Source organism: Bacillus rossius, chromosome 2, assembly GCF_032445375.1.
Source record: "Bacillus rossius redtenbacheri isolate Brsri chromosome 2, Brsri_v3, whole genome shotgun sequence".
NCBI lineage: Eukaryota > Metazoa > Arthropoda > Insecta > Phasmatodea > Bacillidae > Bacillus > Bacillus rossius.
In genome coordinates this window covers 20,583,942-20,607,379 of record NC_086331.1, presented here as the reverse complement: position 1 = coordinate 20,607,379, position 23,438 = coordinate 20,583,942, and the positions used below count along the sequence as shown (strand labels likewise).

The 23,438-nt window shown below is 38.2% G+C and overlaps 1 protein-coding gene across 1 annotated transcript in view; it reads left to right on the top strand.

Moving 5' to 3' along the window:
- Positions 1–1,870: 1,870 nt before the first annotated feature.
- The window catches only part of LOC134529155 (lysosomal acid phosphatase-like), a 62,467-nt gene continuing 40,899 nt past the window's right edge, over positions 1,871–23,438 (top strand). Inside the window, exons 1-2 of the mRNA XM_063362934.1 lie at positions 1,871–2,157; positions 18,529–18,627. Of these exons, the coding sequence (XP_063219004.1) occupies positions 2,053–2,157; positions 18,529–18,627 (204 nt within the window). The 5' untranslated portion in view covers positions 1,871–2,052. The remainder of the gene's footprint in view (positions 2,158–18,528; positions 18,628–23,438) is intronic.

Genomic DNA, 23,438 nt, shown 5'->3' with positions numbered 1-23,438 from the left:
CGATCCCAGGAGGCAACAAAGCTCCGCGTACGCAGACCGTGCGACCGGAAGGAGAATCTGATACATTATTTATCACGCCTGGTAATTCTCTACCTCTGATACTCTCATGCCCGCCTGATACAACCAGTATCAATCAGTTCAACATTCACTGCAGTTCGTCCTGGCCGTGTATCACCCACCATGTTGCGGGCTGTCATGCTTTGTAGTTAGTATTTTTATAGTGAAAAAGGAATGGATAAGTGCACGAAAAAGACTTCATTTGTGTGGAATTTTTTCACGGAAAATAATGAGTTTGCTTATTGTAATTTGTGTGAACAAAAACTGAGTTATAAATCATCGACTAATCTGAAGAAACATTTGAAACGTAAACATTGATATAGTATGCTCACTAATGTACCTATCTGTTTTTTATTTTTTATTTTTGATAAAATCGTGCATTTTTAATGTATAAAAACACTAGTTACTAATTGTTTTCGAAAAAAGAAAGTCCATATGTTGATTACATCTGTTATTAGTGTCAACTGAGAATTTATTTGCATTTTCATAGCTGTTAGGTGCACAAATATAAATATTATATCTTGTATTAATGTATTTTTTAATATTAAATTTTCATTAGTTTTATTATTGAACGAGACGGTGCACGCACTGCGCACTGAGCGTACTTTGAAGTAGGAGAATAAACAAAACGACTTGTAACCAGGGCTGCCACTCTGATATTCATGAAAAACCTAGATAACCTACAAAAAAACCCAGACACATGGGTAAAAAACCCAGATGCGTCTAAAATGCTATCGTTGAAAATGTTTGCGTACTAATTCAAAAATATAAACATAACTGGTTTTAATATAAAACAATTAATTACCTTACAAGACTGAAAACGGTTAAATACAACCAATACAAGAAAATTACACTGCAGCAAAACGGCTGTATAAGTAATTCTTGGACCAGTACATATCATAAAAAAACCTACAAATATATACATGACAAAACAAACACCATCACTGCATCCTTTAAACCGGTAATTGTTTTTATAAAACTGCTTCATGTACGTTAGTCTTTATTCAGAGTCTGATTCTACAAGATTGGTTTGAAGGTTAATTGTTGCATTGGTTTTGTGTTCTGCAAGCCTCTTTGAAGAATGTGTCTAATTTAATATTCGACTTAGCTTCTTGAAAACTAGTTTTGTGTTTATATGTATTTTTGTGTGTGAAACACATAGACTTGTTTGCATTTATCAAACAGATATTGCAACAGATACAGTAGCTACTACCTTTATTATTGTTTTAGGTATAAAAATAATTAAAATTATAAAAAACCTAGAATTGTTGGAATTCATTATTTAAAAACCCAGAAACCCAAACACCATTGGAAAAACCCAGATCTGGGTGGAAAAACCCATGAGTGGCAGCCCTGCTGGTAACAATATCGCTTTGCGCCTCTCCTTCAAGGCTTCAACGCCTTCCCCTGCGCTTCCTCCCCTACATTCTTTCCCTTCTTTATCCCTTATTCGTCGTTCCTGCTCCCTCCCCTTTCACAAGCTCCGCCGAAGTGACCGTCATCTGCGATCGGGTACTGTATTCATTGGCCGTGGTGTTGTTCCAGCTGAATTCTGAACTGATACTAAAGTCTCTGATACTTTTCAAGTGTACTCGTTTGCCGTTCCTGATACAGGCGCGTATCAGTGCCAAAGTATCAGGTTGATACTTTTCGACCCACCTCTAAGCTCAACACCACCACCTGCCCAATGCAATCTTATAAGTGTTTTTCGGAAAGTGGAATCTACCAATATGGCGGCCGGACAGTTCCAGCTGATTCTCTCCCCCCCCCCCCAAACAAATGTGTTTTTTCCATCGTCGATCGCCCGATTTTGTGCTACCCCCGTGGATTGGTAGTATCGGAAGCCTTATAATGCTTTTGCAATATGCTTTGTTTTCATCTGATTGTTTACAAAACAAACACACCATGAAACCAGCTGATAAAGTGTTTGTTGTTCTCTCTAGTCTTGATAGCAATGAAGTGAAGTCGTATTAAATTGTCGTTCAGAACGTTACAATGAATATGATAAATTTGATTCACAACCTGTTAATTATATTTATTAAGTTCGATCGCGTGTTTTCTATGTTTGAAAACGTGTCTGAGGTCATATTTGCAAGTGTGGTAAGGTCACGTTTGTTCACTTTTATATAATTTTTTTTTAACAAAGCTTTTATGAAATATGGTGTAGGCATGATCTGGTATACATTGATCCAGTGGTACGTAATGCTTGCTTTCTAATTTAGTACGTCGAATGATGCTGGACACACTAAAAGTAACGAAACGGAAAGGTTGTTTAGGTTAGGGCAGCTACATTAAGAACACGTAAATTACCATTTCAACAAATATTTGTGTGTTATTAATGTACTACACTTAACCCAATCAACCTGTTAGTTATTATACAGGTATAGATGTAAGCGGAAATGGTTGGAGCTTAAAAATCCTTCACACAATAAAATAAGGCAAGAATGGGAAATAATCTTAACAAAAGAATAATTATATATTTTATATTTATAGGTATTTGTTAGTTGCAAGTTATGCCTAAATCTGAACCTCTTTGCTGCCCAGAGTGCAAGAACAGCAACTGTGTGGATCATATCAGTCTAACTACAGCCTTTCATCCATTTTGTTAAATATTCTGGACTTTCAGAACTATGCATCACAGTACCATAATACTAATGATGTCATCAACATGGTGGTGCTTATGTCATTTTTATCCCTCATTCTTACATCACGAACACGGGTAATGGGTGTTTTGGTCATGGAAAATTCACATGCTTGTTTTGAACAAAATTACCTCTGGTGTCGTATTCTATACTTCAATCTCACCTGGTTTAGTGTGTTTTATTTAATAGGTTTTTTTTTTTTTCAATAATTATTCAAACGTCCTGGGTATTGTAAAGTATACTTAAGCCCTACTTACCTATTCTAGTGTAGAACACAATAATGTAGACATATTATTTATGGTATTGTATTTTACACTACAACCTTTCCCAGTTTATTATATATTGCAATACCGCTTAAACTCTTTCAGTGGAGCATTTTTATTGGTTAAATTACCGTAAGTGCATAATTTTTTTGTTAAAAAATTTTCTTTTTCAAAAATAAAAAAAATAATAATAATTTTGTGTTGCAAAATGATTTGAGATTGATGAAAAACTTTTAATTAAATACCCAGAATTTTAAACAAATATAAAAATTTATATATTCGTATAATAAATTAAAATAATATTATTTTAACTTATTTTATAAATAAATATTTTAATATTACTACAACTTAGAAAGTTGCTATGTAAAAATCATTACAGTACTTGCCAAAACACTATTAGTAGGGACAATATTATATGGTGAATTGCAATAAATCCGAAATAACACCACAAAGTATTTCAATATAACATATAACACCAAAATCAAAGTTAAAAGTTAATACACCATTTAATTCTGCAATATAAATAAAAATATGAAATCAGCAATTTGAAAAAAAACTTCAATCAAATTACAAAAATTTAATCTTTTAACATGGTGAATTCATTGAATGTAATTTATTTAGCGTGAATTTTGTACCAGAATGTATTACCTAAATGGAGTGGAAAAAAAATTTGGGTTATATTGTTTAATCTTGCACTGCTTACATTAGTAACACATTTTTTCATTAATGATGTCATATGTTTCAAACACGAAAATGAGCCAATTTATTTTTATGAGTAATTCTGTTCTAGACATGCTTATTACTAATGATTTTACTATATTAGTGCATCAAATGACAGTCAAAATGAGAATATTTTAGCGAAAAAAGTTATTGAAAAATATATTATGTTTATATTTTTTGAATAATACAGTTTTTTTTAAATGAATAAAGACAATATATAAAAACAATACCAGGGCAGTCCATATCAAATCAACCAATAAAATAATTATTTTACCCTTGAGGTTTTCATAATGTATCATATTTAATGATTGTGTTCTACTCATCGGTATGACTAAAAATATAAAGTCGAAATTTTTTTTGGCCTTTCATTTTTGATCTATAAATTTTTAAAAAATTTGAAAACATAGGTTGTAGGAACATTTTGAAATATGTAAATGCACGTAACTCTAAAACGGTTTTTCCTATAAAGCTCAAATTTGTATCATTATCTTTGCAACAACAAGGTCTTTAATTTGACATATAACTTGAGTGTATCATATCACTTAAATTCTTTTTCCTAAAGAACTCAAAAAAATATTATTTTTTATAAAAACAAATATTTTTTAATTTTTAATTTTGATGAAAAAATATGTATTTTATACCAAACCTCTTTAGTAAGTTGTGTTCAAAATTTCATGATGGTATTCCAAAGGTATCATATTGAAATGAATTTTTATGAAAATTGATGCTTGTGAAAATTCAGTTAATTTATGACTTGTTACATCATTATAAAACTTCTCTAAATTTGTTGATTTAAACTTGTCTTAATAATTGATTCTCCATTAACCCATAAAAATTTACGTAAGAAAAGTTAGGTCTAAATAGGTTGATGATAGTTTCTTTGGTAAATATAAAAACTGGGCGTAACAGGAGTTACTCAGGTTGAACATGTTGAAAATAAGTTTCCTTAGTCATTTATATTATTAGCTGAGTTTTGAACAGTGGATCGTACCCAGGCAACCCTTTCTTCACAATACTATTTGCATTATTGTTAAAATGCACAAAAGACAGCAACATAAAATACTTACCTCTAGACATAACTTTTCCAAAATTTGGTGTTCAATGAACTCAGGTTGTTTCCAAAAAGTAATATTTTAAAGATGGTTTTCCTCACATGCCCATCCCTATCTCCATAGCTACCATTGCCTTGCTGTCCTCAGTTGTACAGTCTTTCCATTTAGCATATCTCGATTGTGTTGAAAAAGCTTGTGTTTTGTCCAAAAACTGTTGAGCATACAAATTTGAGTGTTCAGAAACATTGGCAAACACAGATCTTGGCATAAATTGTGAAAATGCACTAAATTTACAGGGTCACTTACAATAAACAAGTAGAATGACTTACCTTTGCACAAATTAAAATGCACCAGAGTTTCTTTACTCACACAGAACCAGTTATTTCCATCTATAGACTTATCTTCATTTTCACTGTAAGAGTTTGACTTTGTTGCACTCAGCGGTGCAACAACTAAATTTCCAAAAGGGGGGGGGGGGGGGGGGGGGCAAATATACCATTTTATAAAGAATCATCGATCCCCCCTATTGAAGCGGGGGGGGGGGGGGGTCCGGGGGTCCTCCCCCGGGAAAATTTGTATTTCAATGTGGAAAATGGTGCTATTTAAGCAGTTTTATTATCTAAAAATTGATTACACAGCACTTTCTTTGCCCCCGTTTGCATCCACTTCAAGGTTTCAGAGGGGGAGCAAAATACCCTTGCCCCCCCCCCCCCCCCCCCCCTGTTGTTGCACCCCTGGTTGCACTCTATGTCTACATCATCACTTTGACTGTTTGGTGTTTCATCTTCTGATTCCGAATCTGCAGCTAAAAGTTGCAACAAAATTTTATCTTCTTGTTTTGATGGATGATATAAACAGTTACGATCTGCCATGTTTTCTGCCATAAAAAAAAGTTTTTTTATTTATCCTTACAAAATAATGTTGTGCCGAATCAGTGCTACTTTAGGCACGATTTTTTTATTTTCTTAGTTTTACAAAATTTAAAATTTTTTTTTATAACTTCAATTTTCCTCCTTTGCCCGCTGCTTTCGCCCCATCCAAACTTGTTCGGTCGAGTGTACCAGCAGGTTAGCTTGTTGAGCAGTGTAGTGCTCTCACCGCCGTTTCCCACCAAATTTGCTGGGTCTAGCCGACTACAGGGCTATCATCAGCAACGGTATCCACTGGCCGTCGCGTTTCGTCACGAGTTTAGCGCTACGCGTGACGAAAGTAGCCGCCCTAAGCTTCCCATGGTCACCTCCACCCCTTCTCGGAGGTGTGCTGAAGTTTGCGGTCTCTAACACGTTTTGGTGTCCTTTTTTCAAGCTCCGCCGCACGTCCCGACGTCTGGCCGGCGAACTCTTCCAGGGCAGGTCATTCACCGGACATACCCCCCACCCCGTCCTGGTCCACAGCGGTCATCGGCCAGCCGCGGCAATGACCAACCTCAAGGCCAAAATCCCCCCCACTTGCAAAATGGCGGCCACCAAGTGCCGCGATGGTCTCTGTGAGACTCCAATCTGCATGCCCACGCCATCTAGCGGCAAAAGGACGAACCAGCTGAGAGCGAGAGCGCACTACTGACCACCCTATCCCCACCAGAAGAAACAGTCGACCTCACACTCAGTCGATAGGTTGCCGGAGCCCTTTTTTTTTTTCTTTCGGAACCATTCGGGTTTTCCGAATCCCCTCCCCTGGACAGGCGACCACAGACAGTTTTAATTAGGCGAGCCGGCGCCATTTTTGACGATTCGGCAGGCAGCACGCGGTAAGGGCGGATCTCTCTTCGCAGCCCGAGACAACGCGCTTCTGAAAAGTCGTGAACGGCTTTCTCTAAAGCATATAGTTGGTTATCGACAAGGCCATGTGCCTTAGCACTCAATTTTTAATTTTTTGCTGCCCGAAATAGTTTATTTTTTGAAATAGTTTTTTTTTGTCTTTACTTATTATTCTTCATGGCGACATCAATCTTCCGCGTCGCGCATCACCTGGCCATCTCCAGGGACCGACCTGATCTACTCCACCCCGCAGCTTAGGTAAGTTATTTCGTCGCCCCACACACACTTTTTCTTTTCCGTTTCTCGCGGGCTTAACTTCCCTCAACATCAGCCGCCTGTTAACCAACCTAATTTGATGGGAATACTGGTTGCAGGCGGGGATCAAGAACTAGGATGAGAGATTCCGCTCCAAATTCAACTCCCATGCAGTTCATGAGTTAGTTCACCTAAATTCATCGCCTCCTGCAATCGGAGAATTTCTCAAGAGTGCCAGCTTTCAACATATTTTTCCCTGAGTGGAAAAAACCATAAAATAATTTATAATTCTGAACAACCAGTTTCAGGACACTTTTATTTATTTAACGAGTAAATGTAATTTTTTTTATAATTTGTCTTATGAAGAGCCTGCGTGCTCAATATTCAATGGCCTGTAAAGTTAAGAAACCAAATGACCTTAAATTCAGTCAAATATAACCATGGTTACTTATTATAATATCTCGCCCCGGGGCCTCCCATTTGGTTTATTGTTTAACAATATTTAATGTATTAAGTATAGCAAATAAGGTCAACAATTTTCTTGGTATTTTGTTTCGGCTGTAATGCCATGGGTTATCTTCAGTGGAATAAGGTTTGTGAAGTAGAAATAACAGTAACAAAATCATTAAGTAAATGCCAATGTAAACCAAACCAGATCTTATTATTTTCTTATCCTTGATCACGATCCACATAACCTTACCAAGTTTTAAGGAGGTTAATCATAAATTTTGTTGTGCGTGCGCTGTGCCCCTATGGGTAATGTGTTTAGTACTGTTTCTGCCTGGCGCTTCCACGGCCAATCTATATTTGTTCTTTAGACGAAATTTCATATTGATTGAGCGCAGCAGCACGTTACAAATTGGTAGCAGTTAGCATGGTTACGGTTACAATGTGGTAGCAGTTTGTGTGGTTATGGTTACTCTTAAATTGTTTACTGTATTTTGGTTTGATTTATGAGAATGCTTTAAATTTATTTGGTATAAATATTTTTTTTTGTTTGTCACTAAGATTTTCGTTATATAGTATTATTGTAAGTCCTAAAACTGGCTTAACTTTTTACTAGTAAGTTTGTAAGTTAACATTTCAGTTAACTTACAGCGACGTCTTTCTTACGCGGCCCGAGGTCGCCCGCGAGCGTCGGACCCCCTGCTGTGAGCTTATCTTGAGGACGTGTCCCAGCCACCCCTCCCCCGTCCCTGCCCGCCGCTTATCTCTCACGGCGCACGTTCGGGGTTTCGTCTTCAGTTCACCGCCCTGTGCGTCCTGCACGACCTTTCGCAGACCACTGTCCGCCCGCTGTGGCCTTGTTCCTTCCTTTTCTCGAGCAGCAGAAGTACCAAATTAATGTTGACTAAACTAATATATTTTCATCATTTTGGGCACATACTTCCCGACCTGCTGTGGTACTGATTATATTATTAAACTAAGCTAATTTAAGAGTGTCTTATGTATAGAGTTTAAGGTAATTCTAAACAATAAGTTTAAGTTTTACGTGGGTTAGTTTTGAACAATCCACACCAACAATTTAGTTTATTTGTTTGTATTTGTAAGATTGTACCAACTTCAAAGAAAAGTAATTGCAATCATGCCCACCCCGGAGTACCTCCTCCGTGACGAGCTAAAATACGAACTCAAGTTTCGAGGCTTATCAGACCTCGGCGACGTGGCCATGCTCCGGAAAAGACTCCGAGCTGCTTGCGCCGAGGAAATACAACCACACATTACTCACCTCACAAACCTAGACCCGTTGAGTGAGTTTAATTGTGTTTGTAGCAAGTTCTATGACATACACAGCTACATCAATTATGTCGGAGAGGAAACAAACAGAAACAACATTCTCCGTGCGTTAACTCGCTTGACACATATCGGCACGAGGTTTACTAACCTCAAGATAGTAGCCGCAAATAAATTAAATGGAATCTACCAAACCGAGATTGACAAATGTAGGCAGCAGATCCCTGCCCTATGTTTCAAACTGCGGAGTAAGTTGGACACACTTGATCAAACATCCCTAGAACCTGTAACTGCAGCTGCAGGAGCAGAGTTTCACACTCAAGTACCGCAACCTCCAAAACAAATGGAAACCGGAGGTAGCCCAGTCCCTACACCCCCTCCTTTACCCTCCTCCCCTCCATCTCCACCAGTAACACCACGTCGTGAGACATTTCCTGTCATCACCGCAACAGCCATTAACGAGCAGTTTTCCTCCGCGAGTGTCATGGCGACTGGTGATCACCAGAGCACCAAGGTCACCTACACCCATCCCAGCCAATCGTTCGCAGCTCACCCTTTCCATCGCCCCAAACCCATATACCTCCCCTCCACCTCACCCGCCATTTTCAACCCCTATCGGCAATTCAGGTCCACCTTTTCATCCCTTCAAACCTCCCCGGAAACCCACCCCATCTCCTCGGCTATTGGAAGGTCAGCTTCGCCGCTGCTAAATTTCACTTCCGACCTGGCAGTAACTTTGCCACATAACTTATCCGTGCCACCCGGTGACCGAGTAGAGTTACAACTGCCATACATCAGCCCCGCCACCTCATACCTGCCATTGGCCCCGCAGGTATATCAGACTCAAAATCATCCACCACCTCAACCAGCTCCACCTCCACCCCCTAATCCAGCACTGAACCCGGTACCTGTATTCTCTAACTTAAATCAAGCAGTTGGAGGTAATTTGTATGCGAAGATTCCACATCCCGTGGAAAGGCTCTTAACTAATTTTAAGGAAACCACAGGATTGGAACCCAGAAATCTAATCGATTTTCTCAAACATTTATTTAGGGTCAAACAAAAGGCTAATCTTCCTGACAGGGAACTGCTGGAAATCATTTTCCCCTTCACACAACCACCCTTGAGCGAGCGAGTTACGCTCGCGATTGAACAAAATTATTCATTTGATCAATTTCACGAAGATATACTAAATTATTTTATTCCAGCCCGTTTGATGACCAACATCAGGTTGGAATGGTACAACAGGCTACAACAAAGAAATGAAGCCTTACCTAATTACATAGCAGACATCAAACTAGCCGCTCAAATTCTTCGGTTGCGAGTGTCTGAGAGTGAGATAGTTTCTAACATACTTGATGGAATTAACCCTCAAGAAAGATCGCGGGCAGTTTTTCAGGCCCGACCACAGAATTTTGCCGAGCTTGATCGCTTGTGCATCTCCAACACAAATGTAGAATACGCAGACCACCAGCGAAATCGAGAAGCTAATGTCTACACCCACAACAATACCAGAATAACAGAAAATAAACAGCAGTATTATAACAAAAATTCGCAACAAAAAAACAGCAATGAACAAGTCGCTAAGCCTCAAAATAAAGATGAACGGATACCTGTCTGCAGGTACTGCAAAAAACCCGGGCACTACATTGAACAGTGTCGTGCAAAAAACTATCGCCCAAACTATCAAAATTCGCGAGACTCAAAAAACGTGTCAATCGCTGGCCAGAAAAAATTCTTTCTGAGCCAGCCGCCCAAACAACAGTTAGAAATTTTTCCCTTCACACCGGCCCTAATGCAAAATGCAACCAAAAACTTCAACAAAACACAGCTTCCCCACACAGAGAAAAAAATAAACTAAGAAAACAAAAACAAAGGCGAGCTAAGAAAAACAAAGCTCGTCAAGTCAATCAAATGGAACATTGCAACACTGTTAGGCCTATGTGCAAAAGATGTAATTGTCCGCGAACCACGGACAAAAGAACGTGTCATAATATTTTAGCTAATCTACCGACAGTTCTACCCTATGCCAACACAACCGTAGGAAAACAAGAAATCCCAGGACTAATTGACACGGGATCAGTGCGCTCGTTCGTGTCGGGCAAGTTCTTCAGAAAATTACAACAAGATAATATCATTCACAAAACACAGCCCATAGATATACAGTGTTTCACAGCGGCTGAAAAGCCTTTGAAAGTAAAGTTTGCAGTTATTGTTAAAATTAAAATTGAGTTGTTTTCGTGGACTTTTCCATTTTTGGTAGCTGATGATTTGGCCACTGATTTAATATTTGGTTCTGATTTTATTGCAAAAACTGGCATGATAATTGATTTACAAGCACGTAAATTTCATTTCCAATTTAATAAGCAAATTTTAATTTCCTTTGTATCCCCCGACACGCAGAGTCAGACTCATGTCAACACCCTCCAGTCAGTTTTGAACGGGGAAAACAACGTTTCACTTGCCCATCTCAGTGACGGACAAAGAAAAGAAATAGAAAATTTGTGTCACAGTTTTTCAGACGTTTTAAGTGAGAAATTAGGACGCACTCACTTAACTCAATATGAAATAAAACTTTTGGACAAAACCCCAGTTCGGTGTCATCCGTACCCTCTGTTAGGACCAAAAATGCAGGTAATGCGTGAACACATACAAAAACTCTTAGAAAAAGACGTCATTGAGCCTTCAGCCTCAAATTTCGCTTCCCCAGCCTTCTTGGTACCTAAGGATCAAGGTCAAGGTCACCGCGTCGTTGTTGACTTTCGTAAGGTGAACCAACAAATTGAAGTAGAAATGACGCCATTACCAGATCTAAATTCAGCATGTCACTGGTTCAGTAAAGCCAAATTTTTCAGTGTGTTTGACCTTAATTCGGCTTACCACCAAATACCACTAACCCCAGAGTCAAAACACGTCACCGGATTCTGCGTGCCGTGGAATCTCTACCAATACAAAGTAGTACCCTTTGGTCTAGCAACTGGCGCACAAGTGTTAACACGGCTTCTAGATCAGATTTTTGGCGATCTTAAATTCAAGTCCGTTTTCAATTATTTGGACGATGTTGTCGTTTATTCAGAAACTTTTGAAGAGCACCTCGCTCATTTGCATGAAGTCCTTAAACGACTACGCCATGCCGGCCTAACGGTCAATACCAAAAAGGTAAAATTTGCGGTACAAGAAATTTCTTTCTTAGGACATCTAATATCTAATAGGGGAGTAACCATAGACCCAAGCCGAACACAGGCGATCAAGGATTTTCAGCCCCCTAAAGATGCTAAAGGCATCGCCAGATTTATCGGCATGACAAATTTTTATTCTAAATTCATACCTAATTTTGCTGAGCATGCAGCACCATTGAATGCTCTACGTAAGAAAAATTCAGTCTTCAATTGGGGTCCAGAACAAGACAAAGCATTTTCTTTCCTCAAACAAGCCATAATTAGCCCTCCAGTGCTCCGAATGGCAGATTTCAGTAAGCCGTTCATTCTTCAGACCGACGCCTCCAGCGTAGCCATAGGCGCAGTTCTCTCACAAGAGTTTGATGGTTGTAGGCAGCCTATAGCTTTCGCCTCCCGCACCTTAACGCACCAAGAGAGAAAAGCCTCTTCGGTGTATGAACTCGAGTGCCTTGCTGTAGTTTTCGGCATAGACAAGTTCCGGCCCTATTTGGAACATAAAGAATTTCTGCTGGAAACCGATAATCAGGCCCTTGCTTGGCTTTTTGCTCACCCCAAGCAATTAGGTAAATTAGGACGCTGGATTGTCAAGATTGCTTCTCTTAAATTTAAAATTCAACATATTAAAGGTTCACAAAACATAGTGGCAGACACCCTTTCTCGAATGTTCGAGTCACCTTCCAATTCCTATATTCAGGAAGAAATTCCCATTGCCTGCCACGCATTGCTCACAGATTTTCCGCTAGCCTTTTCGGATTTATGATCCCACCAAAATTCGGACCCGCAACTGTCTGACATAATTGTGCAAATAAACTCAGGTTCACCCCCAAAATACCACAAACTATCTAAGGGAATTCTTTATCGAAGAACTCAGCAATGTAAGAATTTTAAAATAGCCTTACCTCAAAATCTCAGGGACATGATTTTTCAATATTATCACTCATCACCTTTAGGCACACATTTAGGCATTTTCAAAACTATTGAAAACATCCGCAAGCATTTCATCTGGCACGGAATGCATAAAGACATAACCCAGAGGGTCAAATTATGCAAGTTGTGCAATTTGAGCAAACCTGCCCAGAAAACACAATTCGGATTTTTGAGTTCCGATGTGGCCGAAAGGCCCATGCAAAAACTTTTCATTGATTTTGTGGGACCCTTCCCAAGGTCAAAAGACGGAAATTCGATGCTTCTAGTATGCGTAGATGCATTTTCAAAATTTGTGTGGCTAATCCCTGTTAGAAGAGCCACGGCCGAAATCACCATTCGAGCCCTCCAAAATTATATTTTCAAAATATCCGGGGTACCTTCCATCATTGTTTCCAATAACGCCACAAACTTCAAATCGACAATTTTCAAAAACATGTGCTTTTCACACGGGATTCAGCATGTGACCACGACTCCCTACTACCCCCAGCCTTCACATGCGGAGCGTTTCAACCGAAACCTCCGGTCTGCCTTAATAGCATTCCATGTGAACTCGCAGGATAGGTGGGATTCCAATCTCATGTGGTTGCAAATGGCTTTCAATTCCGCCAGACATGAAAGTCACAAAACAACACAGTTTGAACTCATGTTTACATACCAGCCCAACACCCCACTCTCTAATCAATGGACGTTAAAATAGTTACTACCAGACGACCCCAGGAACATTAAGGAAGTCTGGAGTAGAGCTCGTAAAAACCTGAACTTGGCCCACGAGGAAAGCAGGCAACAATATAACAAAAGACGTTATCCCAATCCCTACAGAGTAGGCGATTTAGTGTTGTGCAGAGCACACACACTCAGCAAGGCGATCGATAAGAGATCAGCCAAGCTTTCGTATCGCTGGAATGGCCCCTGGCAGATACAACCATACCTCACGCCAGTCACGGTCGCTTTAGCCGACCCCACCTCCGGCGAATATCGCGCGCGCGCACACATATCTCAGCTGAAGAAAGTGCACCCGAACCTAAAGTAAGGGCACTCTTCATTGTTTTCCTTCTGCAAGGAACAGCGCAAATTCTTCGGCATGCCAAACTCAACACACAGTGTTGTTATCAAAAACCCTAGGTCATAATTATAAGTAATATAAAAAACCATGGTACTAGTTTATAAGATGTTTAAGTTAAGGAGTATTCAATTAAGATGTCTAGTTTTAAGTGGCGCCACGTATTCAATAAGTTAGCTGTAAGTTTTAGCTCTTATTTAAACGTGTAAGAATTCTTATCGGTTGTAAGTAGTTTACTACAGTAGATCCTGGTACAGGGTAAGTCACTTAGGTTTGTGGTGGCTCAAGTTGGCCACCCTGACTCCGTCTTTCAGGGGAGAAGTATGTGCCGAATCAGTGCTACTTTAGGCACGATTTTTTTATTTTCTTAGTTTTACAAAATTTTAAATTTTTTTTTATAACTTCAATTTTCCTCCTTTGCCCGCTGCTTTCGCCCCATCCAAACTTGTTCGGTCGAGTGTACCGGCAGGTTAGCTTGTTGAGCAGTATAGTGCTCTCACCGCCGTTTCCCACCAAATTTGCTGGGTCTAGCCGACTACAGGGCTATCATCAGCAACGGTATCCACTGGCCGTCGCGTTTCGTCACGCGTTTAGCGCTACGCGTGACGAAAGTAGCCGCCCTAAGCTTCCCATGGTCACCTCCACCCCTTCTCGGAGGTGTGCTGAAGTTTGCGGTCTCTAACACGTTTTGGTGTCCTTTTTTAAAGCTCCGCCGCACGTCCCGACGTCTGGCCGGCGAACTCTTCCAGGGCAGGTCATTCACCGGACATACCCCCCACCCCGTCCTGGTCCACAGCGGTCATCGGCCAGCCGCGGCAATGACCAACCTCAAGGCCAAAATCCCCCCCACTTGCAAAATGGCGGCCACCAAGTGCCGCGATGGTCTCTGTGAGACTCCAATCTGCATGCCCACGCCATCTAGCGGCAAAAGAACGAACCAGCTGAGAGCGAGAGCGCACTACTGACCACCCTATCCCCACCAGAAGAAACAGTCGACCTCACACTCAGTCGATAGGTTGCCGGAGCCCTTTTTTTTTTCTTTCGGAACCATTCGGGTTTTCCGAATCCCCTCCCCTGGACAGGCGACCACAGACATTTTTAATTAGGCGAGCCGGCGCCATTTTTGACGATTCGGCAGGCAGCACGCGGTAAGGGCGGATCTCTCTTCGCAGCCCGAGACAACGCGCTTCTGAAAAGTCGTGAACGGCTTTCTCTAAAGCATGTAGTTGGTTATCGACAAGGCCATGTGCCTTAGCACTCAATTTTTAATTTTTTGCTGCCCGAAATAGTTTATTTTTTGAAATAGTTTTTTTTGTCTTTACTTATTATTCTTCATGGCGACATCAATCTTCCGCGTCGCGCATCACCTGGCCATCTCCAGGGACCGACCTGATCTACTCCACCCCGCAGCTTAGGTAAGTTATTTCGTCGCCCCACACACACTTTTTCTTTTCCGTTTCTCGCGGGCTTAACTTCCCTCAACATCAGCCGCCTGTTAACCAACCTAATTTGATGGGAATACTGGTTGCAGGCGGGGATCAAGAACTAGGATGAGAGATTCCGCTCCAAATTCAACTCCCATGCAGTTCATGAGTTAGTTCACCTAAATTCATCGCCTCCTGCAATCGGAGAATTTCTCAAGAGTGCCAGCTTTCAACATATTTTTCCCTGAGTGGAAAAAACCATAAAATAATTTATAATTCTGAACAACCAGTTTCAGGACACTTTTATTCCTTTAACGAGTAAATGTAATTTTTTTTTTAATTTGTCTTATGAAGAGCCTGCGCGCTCAATATTCAATGGCCTGTAAAGTTAAGAAACCAAATGACCTTAAATTCAGTCAAATATAACCATGGTTACTTATTATAATATCTCGCCCCGGGGCCTCCCATTTGGTTTATTGTTTAACAATATTTAATGTATTAAGTATAGCAAATAAGGTCAACAATTTTCTTGGTATTTTGTTTCGGCTGTAATGCCATGGGTTATCTTCAGTGGAATAAGGTTTGTGAAGTAGAAATAACAGTAACAAAATCATTAAGTAAATGCCAATGTAAACCAAACCAGATCTTATTATTTTCTTATCCTTGATCACGATCCACATAACCTTACCAAGTTTTAAGGAGGTTAATCATAAATTTTGTTGTGCGTGCGCTGTGCCCCTATGGGTAATGTGTTTAGTACTGTTTCTGCCTGGCGCTTCCACGGCCAATCTATATTTGTTCTTTAGACGAAATTTCATATTGATTGAGCGCAGCAGCACGTTACAATGTGCAATGGAAAATATCTCTTTCGTCTTTTATAAAAATTAAATTCCTCTAATATCTAAGCCATGTAACTAAATGGAATCAAAAGCACTTGTTTACACAACTTTGTCTCTCCTAAATGTCAGCCAAAAAATAGAGCCGTATTTTTACTGCATATAAAGAAATATATGAAAATTTATTTATGCTATTATTTTGGCATAAATTTTTGCTTTAAACAAAATAAATAGTATTTAGTAAGGAATATTTTAAACAAAAAATATCTTGGTACAAATTCAGAGACATCATTGGCATTATGACAAAGAATAACTAATTTTTACCAACTGAACCACCGGCAAACTAAACCAAGTAGTTGACAATTTCCTTAACAGATTGTAGGCAATGACAAAAGAAGAAAACAACCAAGTGCGGGAATAAAATTGACTTCCGCACTGACTTTAGTATTGCAAATAGATATTTTTCTATTGCAGCACTGAAAGAATTAATATAATTTTAATTATTTGAAACTATTTTTTTCACTTTCTGGCTATCGTAAGTATACTTTAGCCATACCAATTTTAGTTGAGACCATGATACCGAAGATATATTACTTTCCGTACCATAATGTAATTTCCTCAATAAAAATATTTTGTGCAAAACAAGTATGTAAATGTTCCCCATCTAAAATGCTCTATGACTGCACTTTATGGTAAGAATGTATATGTCGTAATTACTTCATCACCATCTTGTTGACAACTTCGTCAATATCCCTACTAGATCATGATGTAAACTTACAATTTTTTTTATTAATTGACCTACCCTCACTAAACTGTGTGCTTTGTTGTTATTAAGTCAATGTGTGCTAAATTAACCTATCCTAGGAAAATGAGAAGTTTTTACATACTGTACCTTATAAATTTTATGATTCACCTACAAAGAAAACAGTATTTCACATAACATTGAAAATGAAACTTCCACAAAACACCTGTCACCTAACAGTAAACAAAATGCACATAAATCACTTAATAATACTACAAATCACTAAATGTTATTTTAAAACCATAAAAAAACCACAAATATTTTCTTGCTTTATGGCAATAATTGTTTCTGTCAATATTGCTCTTGTATAACTCCCGTGTCACTAATACAATCACAACCACACATTTATTCTCTATTAAATTATTTCAGTATTAAGAAACACAACTAAAGACTGTTCCTTGCAGGTTGAACATTCTCTGAATAAGCATTTTGAGGAATTCATATCATAGGTTATAGCTGCTAGAACTGCTGTCACGCTACCAAATTTCAATGCTCTGAATTCACACAATTTAGATATCATCAGTTCAATTTTGGCATGCTGTATGCATTTGCAAGTATTTCACTCAATCACATTTTGCCAGGTGATTCAAAAAGGTTTAAATCTGCAAAAGGTTGCTAGACTTATCTTGAAATTGACTGTAGACCTACCATAAGACTTTTGGTGTAAGTTATAAAGTGTATCACAAAGCACACTCTTTGGTTGCATCCGACCTTCTTTGGATTTAAGATAGTCTTTCTTCCCTGGGCACATACATGTGTTTTCATCCTCTAAAAAGTTAATGACATCATCCTTAAATGTCAGCATTTTGGTGCTCATTTTTCGAGGTTTGTGTTTGTTGTAAGAGTCATGTTTAAAAAAAAAAGGTTTTGATGTATGCAACGACTTATATTTCTGAAGTGATTTCAGCTTAAAAGTCTTGTAATATTGTTTCTTTTCTTTATGTTTTTTCCCAAGATCATTGTAACCAGTCTTTAGGTCTCTTGATATTACTTCTCCAAAAAATAAGTTTTCCTTCACAATATCACGTATATTCTTTAAGATAGAAGATACTTTAGTTGCAGAAGATTCAGGATCAGCATTTTTAGCTTTCAGTCTCAAATATCTTTTCTTGTACTTTTCGCTTAAATTTACGGCATTCTTCACTTTTTTTTATACCAAATTTGCAGTATTTGCATACAAAATAGCTCGCCGCCTTCGCATTTGACATCTATTGTGAGCAGCTAAAGACTCTGTTCTTTCCTGCAAAGGTGCTGTAGGGCTATTGGGATGTGTGTTATTAAGTAATCTTTGTAAATTTTGGTGTATTATGCCTGTTTTGTTCCTATACTCTTTACTATTTTTTTTTCCATTGTTTACATTTTTGTCTTGCTTCTCTGGCACTCATAGTATTGATTGATTTTACCTGACCCTTCTCTTTTTTTATTATTTTAACCTTTCCTTTTCCTGCAGTTTTTCAACAGATTTGGCATTACTTTTCGTTTATTCTGGCCTTCTCCTGTCGTACTCTTTCTTTTTTAATTTCTTTTCTTCGTCACTCAACTTCTTTAGTCGTGCCATTTTTCATCACACAAAATACCTGTTTATAATTGAAATTCATGTAATATAAGTTGAAACAAAGCAGTAAAGAAGTCAAAAAACACGCTATTCTGTATAGGTGGTTATTATAATGCTGTATAAATCATTCCCTCGCTCAATCATCATTCCCTCTCTTTTACGAATAATGAGGGAATTATGAATTCAGACAAAAGTTACAGAAAACAAATTTCAAAAATATAATTTTTGTTGAAGTAGTTGATTCAGTTTTGTGAATGTTTTGCAGTTGTACCGACATGGCGACAGAACTCCGGTGAAACCCTACCCCACGGACCCGTACAGGAATGTCAGTCTGTGGCCAGTTCAGTGGGGGCAGCTGACTCATGTAAGTGTTTTTGCACGCAGTGTCTGCGATGTATGCAGATGTGCACTGCCCAAGAGTGTACACTGAAAAGGGTGTGGCGGGGGGGGGGGGGGGGGTAGAACCATTTTGCTTGTTGTTTGTTTTCAAATTCTGTCCTTTTGTTAGTGGTGGGAATAATAGATTTTTTTAGAATTTGGGGGGGGGGGATATATATTCCCCCCCCCCCCCATCTTACTCCCCTGAATACACCCTAGTGCTGCCTCCTTCCTAATCCATTCCATTTACATAATATTGCAGATATATTTTTGCTTTGATATATTTAATGCTCATTGATATGTACCAATAAATGTTGTGGGACTGAAGCTGTGGAGTCTTGCTACTGTGCAAGCAAACTTCTACTTTCATCCAGTACCTACTGCATTTTGGGTTTTTATTTTTAGTAATTAAAATTGTGAAAATTTTTCAAGTTGTCATTTATTTGTCTGATTCTGCAGCAAAGATACTGTGTCACTTCATGAAGCTCAGGCAATAATGATAGTTTTTGTGAACCCCAACATTAACACTTCATATCTAGAATATTGCCACCTAAAAAAAAAAAAAACAATAATGTGTTATGTTTTATAAACCATGAACTAAATTGGAGAAAATCTTTGTAAGAAGATAAATATTACAGAGTAATTAAACCAGCAAATATTTACACTGCCTGTTTTACTTATGATTTTTATTAAGTTAAACATTTGTATCGGAATTTCTCGATGATTATGGTTAAAATGATACAAGTTAGAAAGTGTTACAGGGTGAAATCAGTATTAATTTATTTTGGTATGCCTCGGATTGAGACAATGTCTTAGACGCCATGGACAGGGGTGGGGAGTGTGAAAGGTTCATGGTGCCTCGTTCCTTACCGGGGCGTCAGGAAGGTCCAACGTACGTGGGGCCGGCAGGCGAGTTCGAAGTACACTGGCTGCTGCATGCACTAGCTGCGACCTCCCGCCATGGGACTCTTGAGTCCTCTGCAGGTATCACTTCTGTGCCGGGCATCTTAGGGTATATGCGACATAGTGGGTAGGGATGATGTACAGGGTGCATGACAGTTTAGTTATGAGGTAATACTTCTTTTGGCACGTCTAGGGTGAAATTTTAGTGTGCAACGGAAATTGAAAGATCTTCCCAAACACCAAGTATTGAAGTTTAACATGATTAAACCTATGATGCTCATGCGTCCAAGAGCTGAAGTCGCCCAGGTAGTTGACCGCGTATGGTGGCATTGACCTATATATATTCACTTTCATGAACATCAGGAGACGTATTAAGCGTATCGGTGTGGCAGATATATCTTTGTGATAGCAAAACTATCCTGAACTACATTTTATAAACGTTAATAGTCACAAAAAAAAATCACTACTTTAAAAATATGTTGTTATCCTGAGATTACATAATTGATAAATCAGAATATTTCGCTGCCTCTCCTATAACCCTATAGCTTGATCGTAAAGTGCAAGGCTGAGAAACTCGGTCTTCAGGTTTGATTCCTGTCATAGAAAAAACAGTTTTTTGTATTACTTTTTTAATACATTGTTATATTTTTTACAATATGGTTTAATAAAATTATATTCTCACTTGTTATTTCATTAACTAATTGTTATAATAACTTAAAATACTTATTTCAATCTGTTGGTCTAGTTAATTTTCACTAAGTAGGCATAATCTTATTTTTAAATATATTAAAAATAAATGTTACAAACACAATCAAAGTGATTGATTAGAAAATATATATATATATATGTGTGTGTGTATATATTTATATATATATATATAGAGAGAGAGAGATTCCATTTAAAGGTTTATACATTTGTACACACACACACACACACACACACACACACACACACACACACACACACACACACACACACACACACACACACACACACACACACACACACACACACACACACACACACACACACACACACACACACACACACACACACACACACACACACACACACACACACACACACACACACACACACACACACACACACACACACACACACACACACACACACACACACACACACACACACACACACACACACACACACACACACACACACACACACACACACACACACACACACACACACACACACACACACACACACACACACACACACACACACACACACACACACACACACACACACACACACACACACACACACACACACACACACACACACACACACACACACACACACACACACACACCCACCCCCCCCCCCATTTGTTACCCTTAAATAGAGGACCTGAATACACAAACACTAACATAGCTTCCGAGGACAATTACTTTAGCAAGCATATCAGAGGACCTGTCAGACTGAGGACCTTTACACAAGGTGTGTCTGGTGCTTTATCCGAGGACTGTAAAGTTTTACAGTTAACTGCAGGACTAGCAAAATCAGTATACATGTTTCAACAAGACAGGGTTCCTGGTAGTCGTGTAGTCGAACCAGTGGTCCTTGCTTAGGTGATACGGAGTCGATTCTCGGGGTTCTTCCGTTCTCTTCCCTCGATAATCCCGCTGCTGCTCCATTTACATTTGACTTTGCTTCATCGTTACTAAATAACTTACCTATATTTTATAATTTCCGTAAAAGTTTTTTTGTTGATAAAAACAACTCATCCGAATTTGTGTAAACATACAAAAACACATATATATTATAACTGAATTACAACATATATTTCGTTCCAATAACTTCATTTATTTAAATGATATTCACGAAAAAGTTGTTATGGTAATTAATTTTTCTATTAATTGATTTTTTTAACTATGTATTACAACTCAATATTTGTAAGAGAACCCGTAGAACACAGTTTTTCAGTTCTATATGTTCCAATTCCGATATTAAAAAAATGTTTTATTTGAAGACATCAATTCTGCTGGTATTTAACGAAGGTAAAACTAGTGATTTAAGAACAAAAAGTAAGACCTATATCCTACTTATCGTATTAAAGGAAAAATTTAATTTTCATACATATTAACATAGAAATCTCAACATATAAACTAATTTAAAAAAAAAATTCTCAACAAAATGTTTAAACAACAGTGATATCAATAATAAGAGTGATACAATTAGAAAAATGTATTCAGTTACATTTTATTACAATTTATAAAATAAAAATATAATAAGTTTTTGGTAAGAGAATAAATACTTTCCGAAATTCTTGTCCATTACGATTGTTATTAGTTTCACGAAGAAACTGAATTACGAAATTAAATAAGAACTATATCATACGAAAAACAATGGACATAAAATTGTTTAGAATGATGTTTCATGTTTAATATGAGGACCGCATGGTTATATTTACACACCAGTTTAAATTCAATTCTTAACCGAAGACAGTGTATTGCACCAATCAATCTAAGGACTTTTACACAGTTTGATATATACTATTCCATATTTAATAAGAGGACCGCTTGGTCATTTACACATCAGTTTAAGCTCAATATTTAAACGATGACTGTGTATTGTACCACTCAATCTAAGGACTTTAACACAGTTGGATATATTGTTCCATGTTTAATAAGATGACCCCATGGTCATTTACACACCAGTTTAAAATCAATACTTAACCGAGGACTGTGTATTGTACCACTCAATCTAAGGACCTTTACACAGTTTTATATGTTTTCCATGTTAAATAAGAGGACATCATGGTTTTATTTACACGCCAGTTTAAACTAAATACTTAACTGAGGACTGTGTATTGTACCACTCAATCTAAGGACCTTTACACAGTTTCCAGGGTGGAGAATATACCACCCTGTTGTTTTTGTGTTTCTGGCGCCACTTCCCCCCACCCCCATCCACACCGCTATGCCCGCTCCCCAACATGCTCCATCGCAACTTGCAATTCGTGGAAACGTGCGACTCTACACAAAATCAGCTCAACACGTGTGTCTTCTCCAGTGCTGACAACTTCTTCGTCGCTCAGTGGCGGATCCAGCTTCAAGTTTAGGGAGGGACCGATGACCTAATACCTCCTACTTTAATTGTGCGTCCGAAAATTTCGAAAACTAACAGCTTCTCAAGAGGCTATTTGAACACATGTATGACGTCACGTAAACTAAACAAGTATCACAAAAAATTAAAAAGTATTAAATTAAAATATTGAACCAAATTCTAAAGGTAAGATGCGGCAGGGAGCCTTTTATATTTTTTCACACTTCAGTTTTCCCATAGTTTTTTTTTCTTTCAATGTGAAGTAGAGGAAAATCATAAAACGTTACCTGGTCCTAATCATCACAGTGAACCGATATTTATTTCCAAACCTGGCCTTCCAACGTGCGCCAACGTACCACAAAAACTCATACAGTCCCCTAAACTTTGTATTTTGAAATACCTAGATTCCTAATCTACCAATTTCTAAAAATACCAAATAAATATTAGAATAAAATGTACTTATAAACAAAGTCTTCATCATCAGCTTACATAAATTAATTTTTTACATGTCAGATTTTTATAATAATCACATACCAAATTGTATTTTTGTCGCCATAATTTTATTAGTTTAGAAATTTCTCTTGCTTCAAAAGGTTGAACCTTTTTTTTTTTTTTTAAATTGAGAATGTTATGTTTTTTGTGCATTTTCCATTTGCATCTCCTAAATGAAAAAAATTATAGTTTCCTTTTTTAAAATTTATTCCATTGTATAATCTATTCTCCTACAAAATACTAACAAATCACAGACAATACTTTAAAGGTTCTGTCATCATGTAGATGAAAAGAGACATAGATAGATACGTCAATTTCTTCAATACCAAC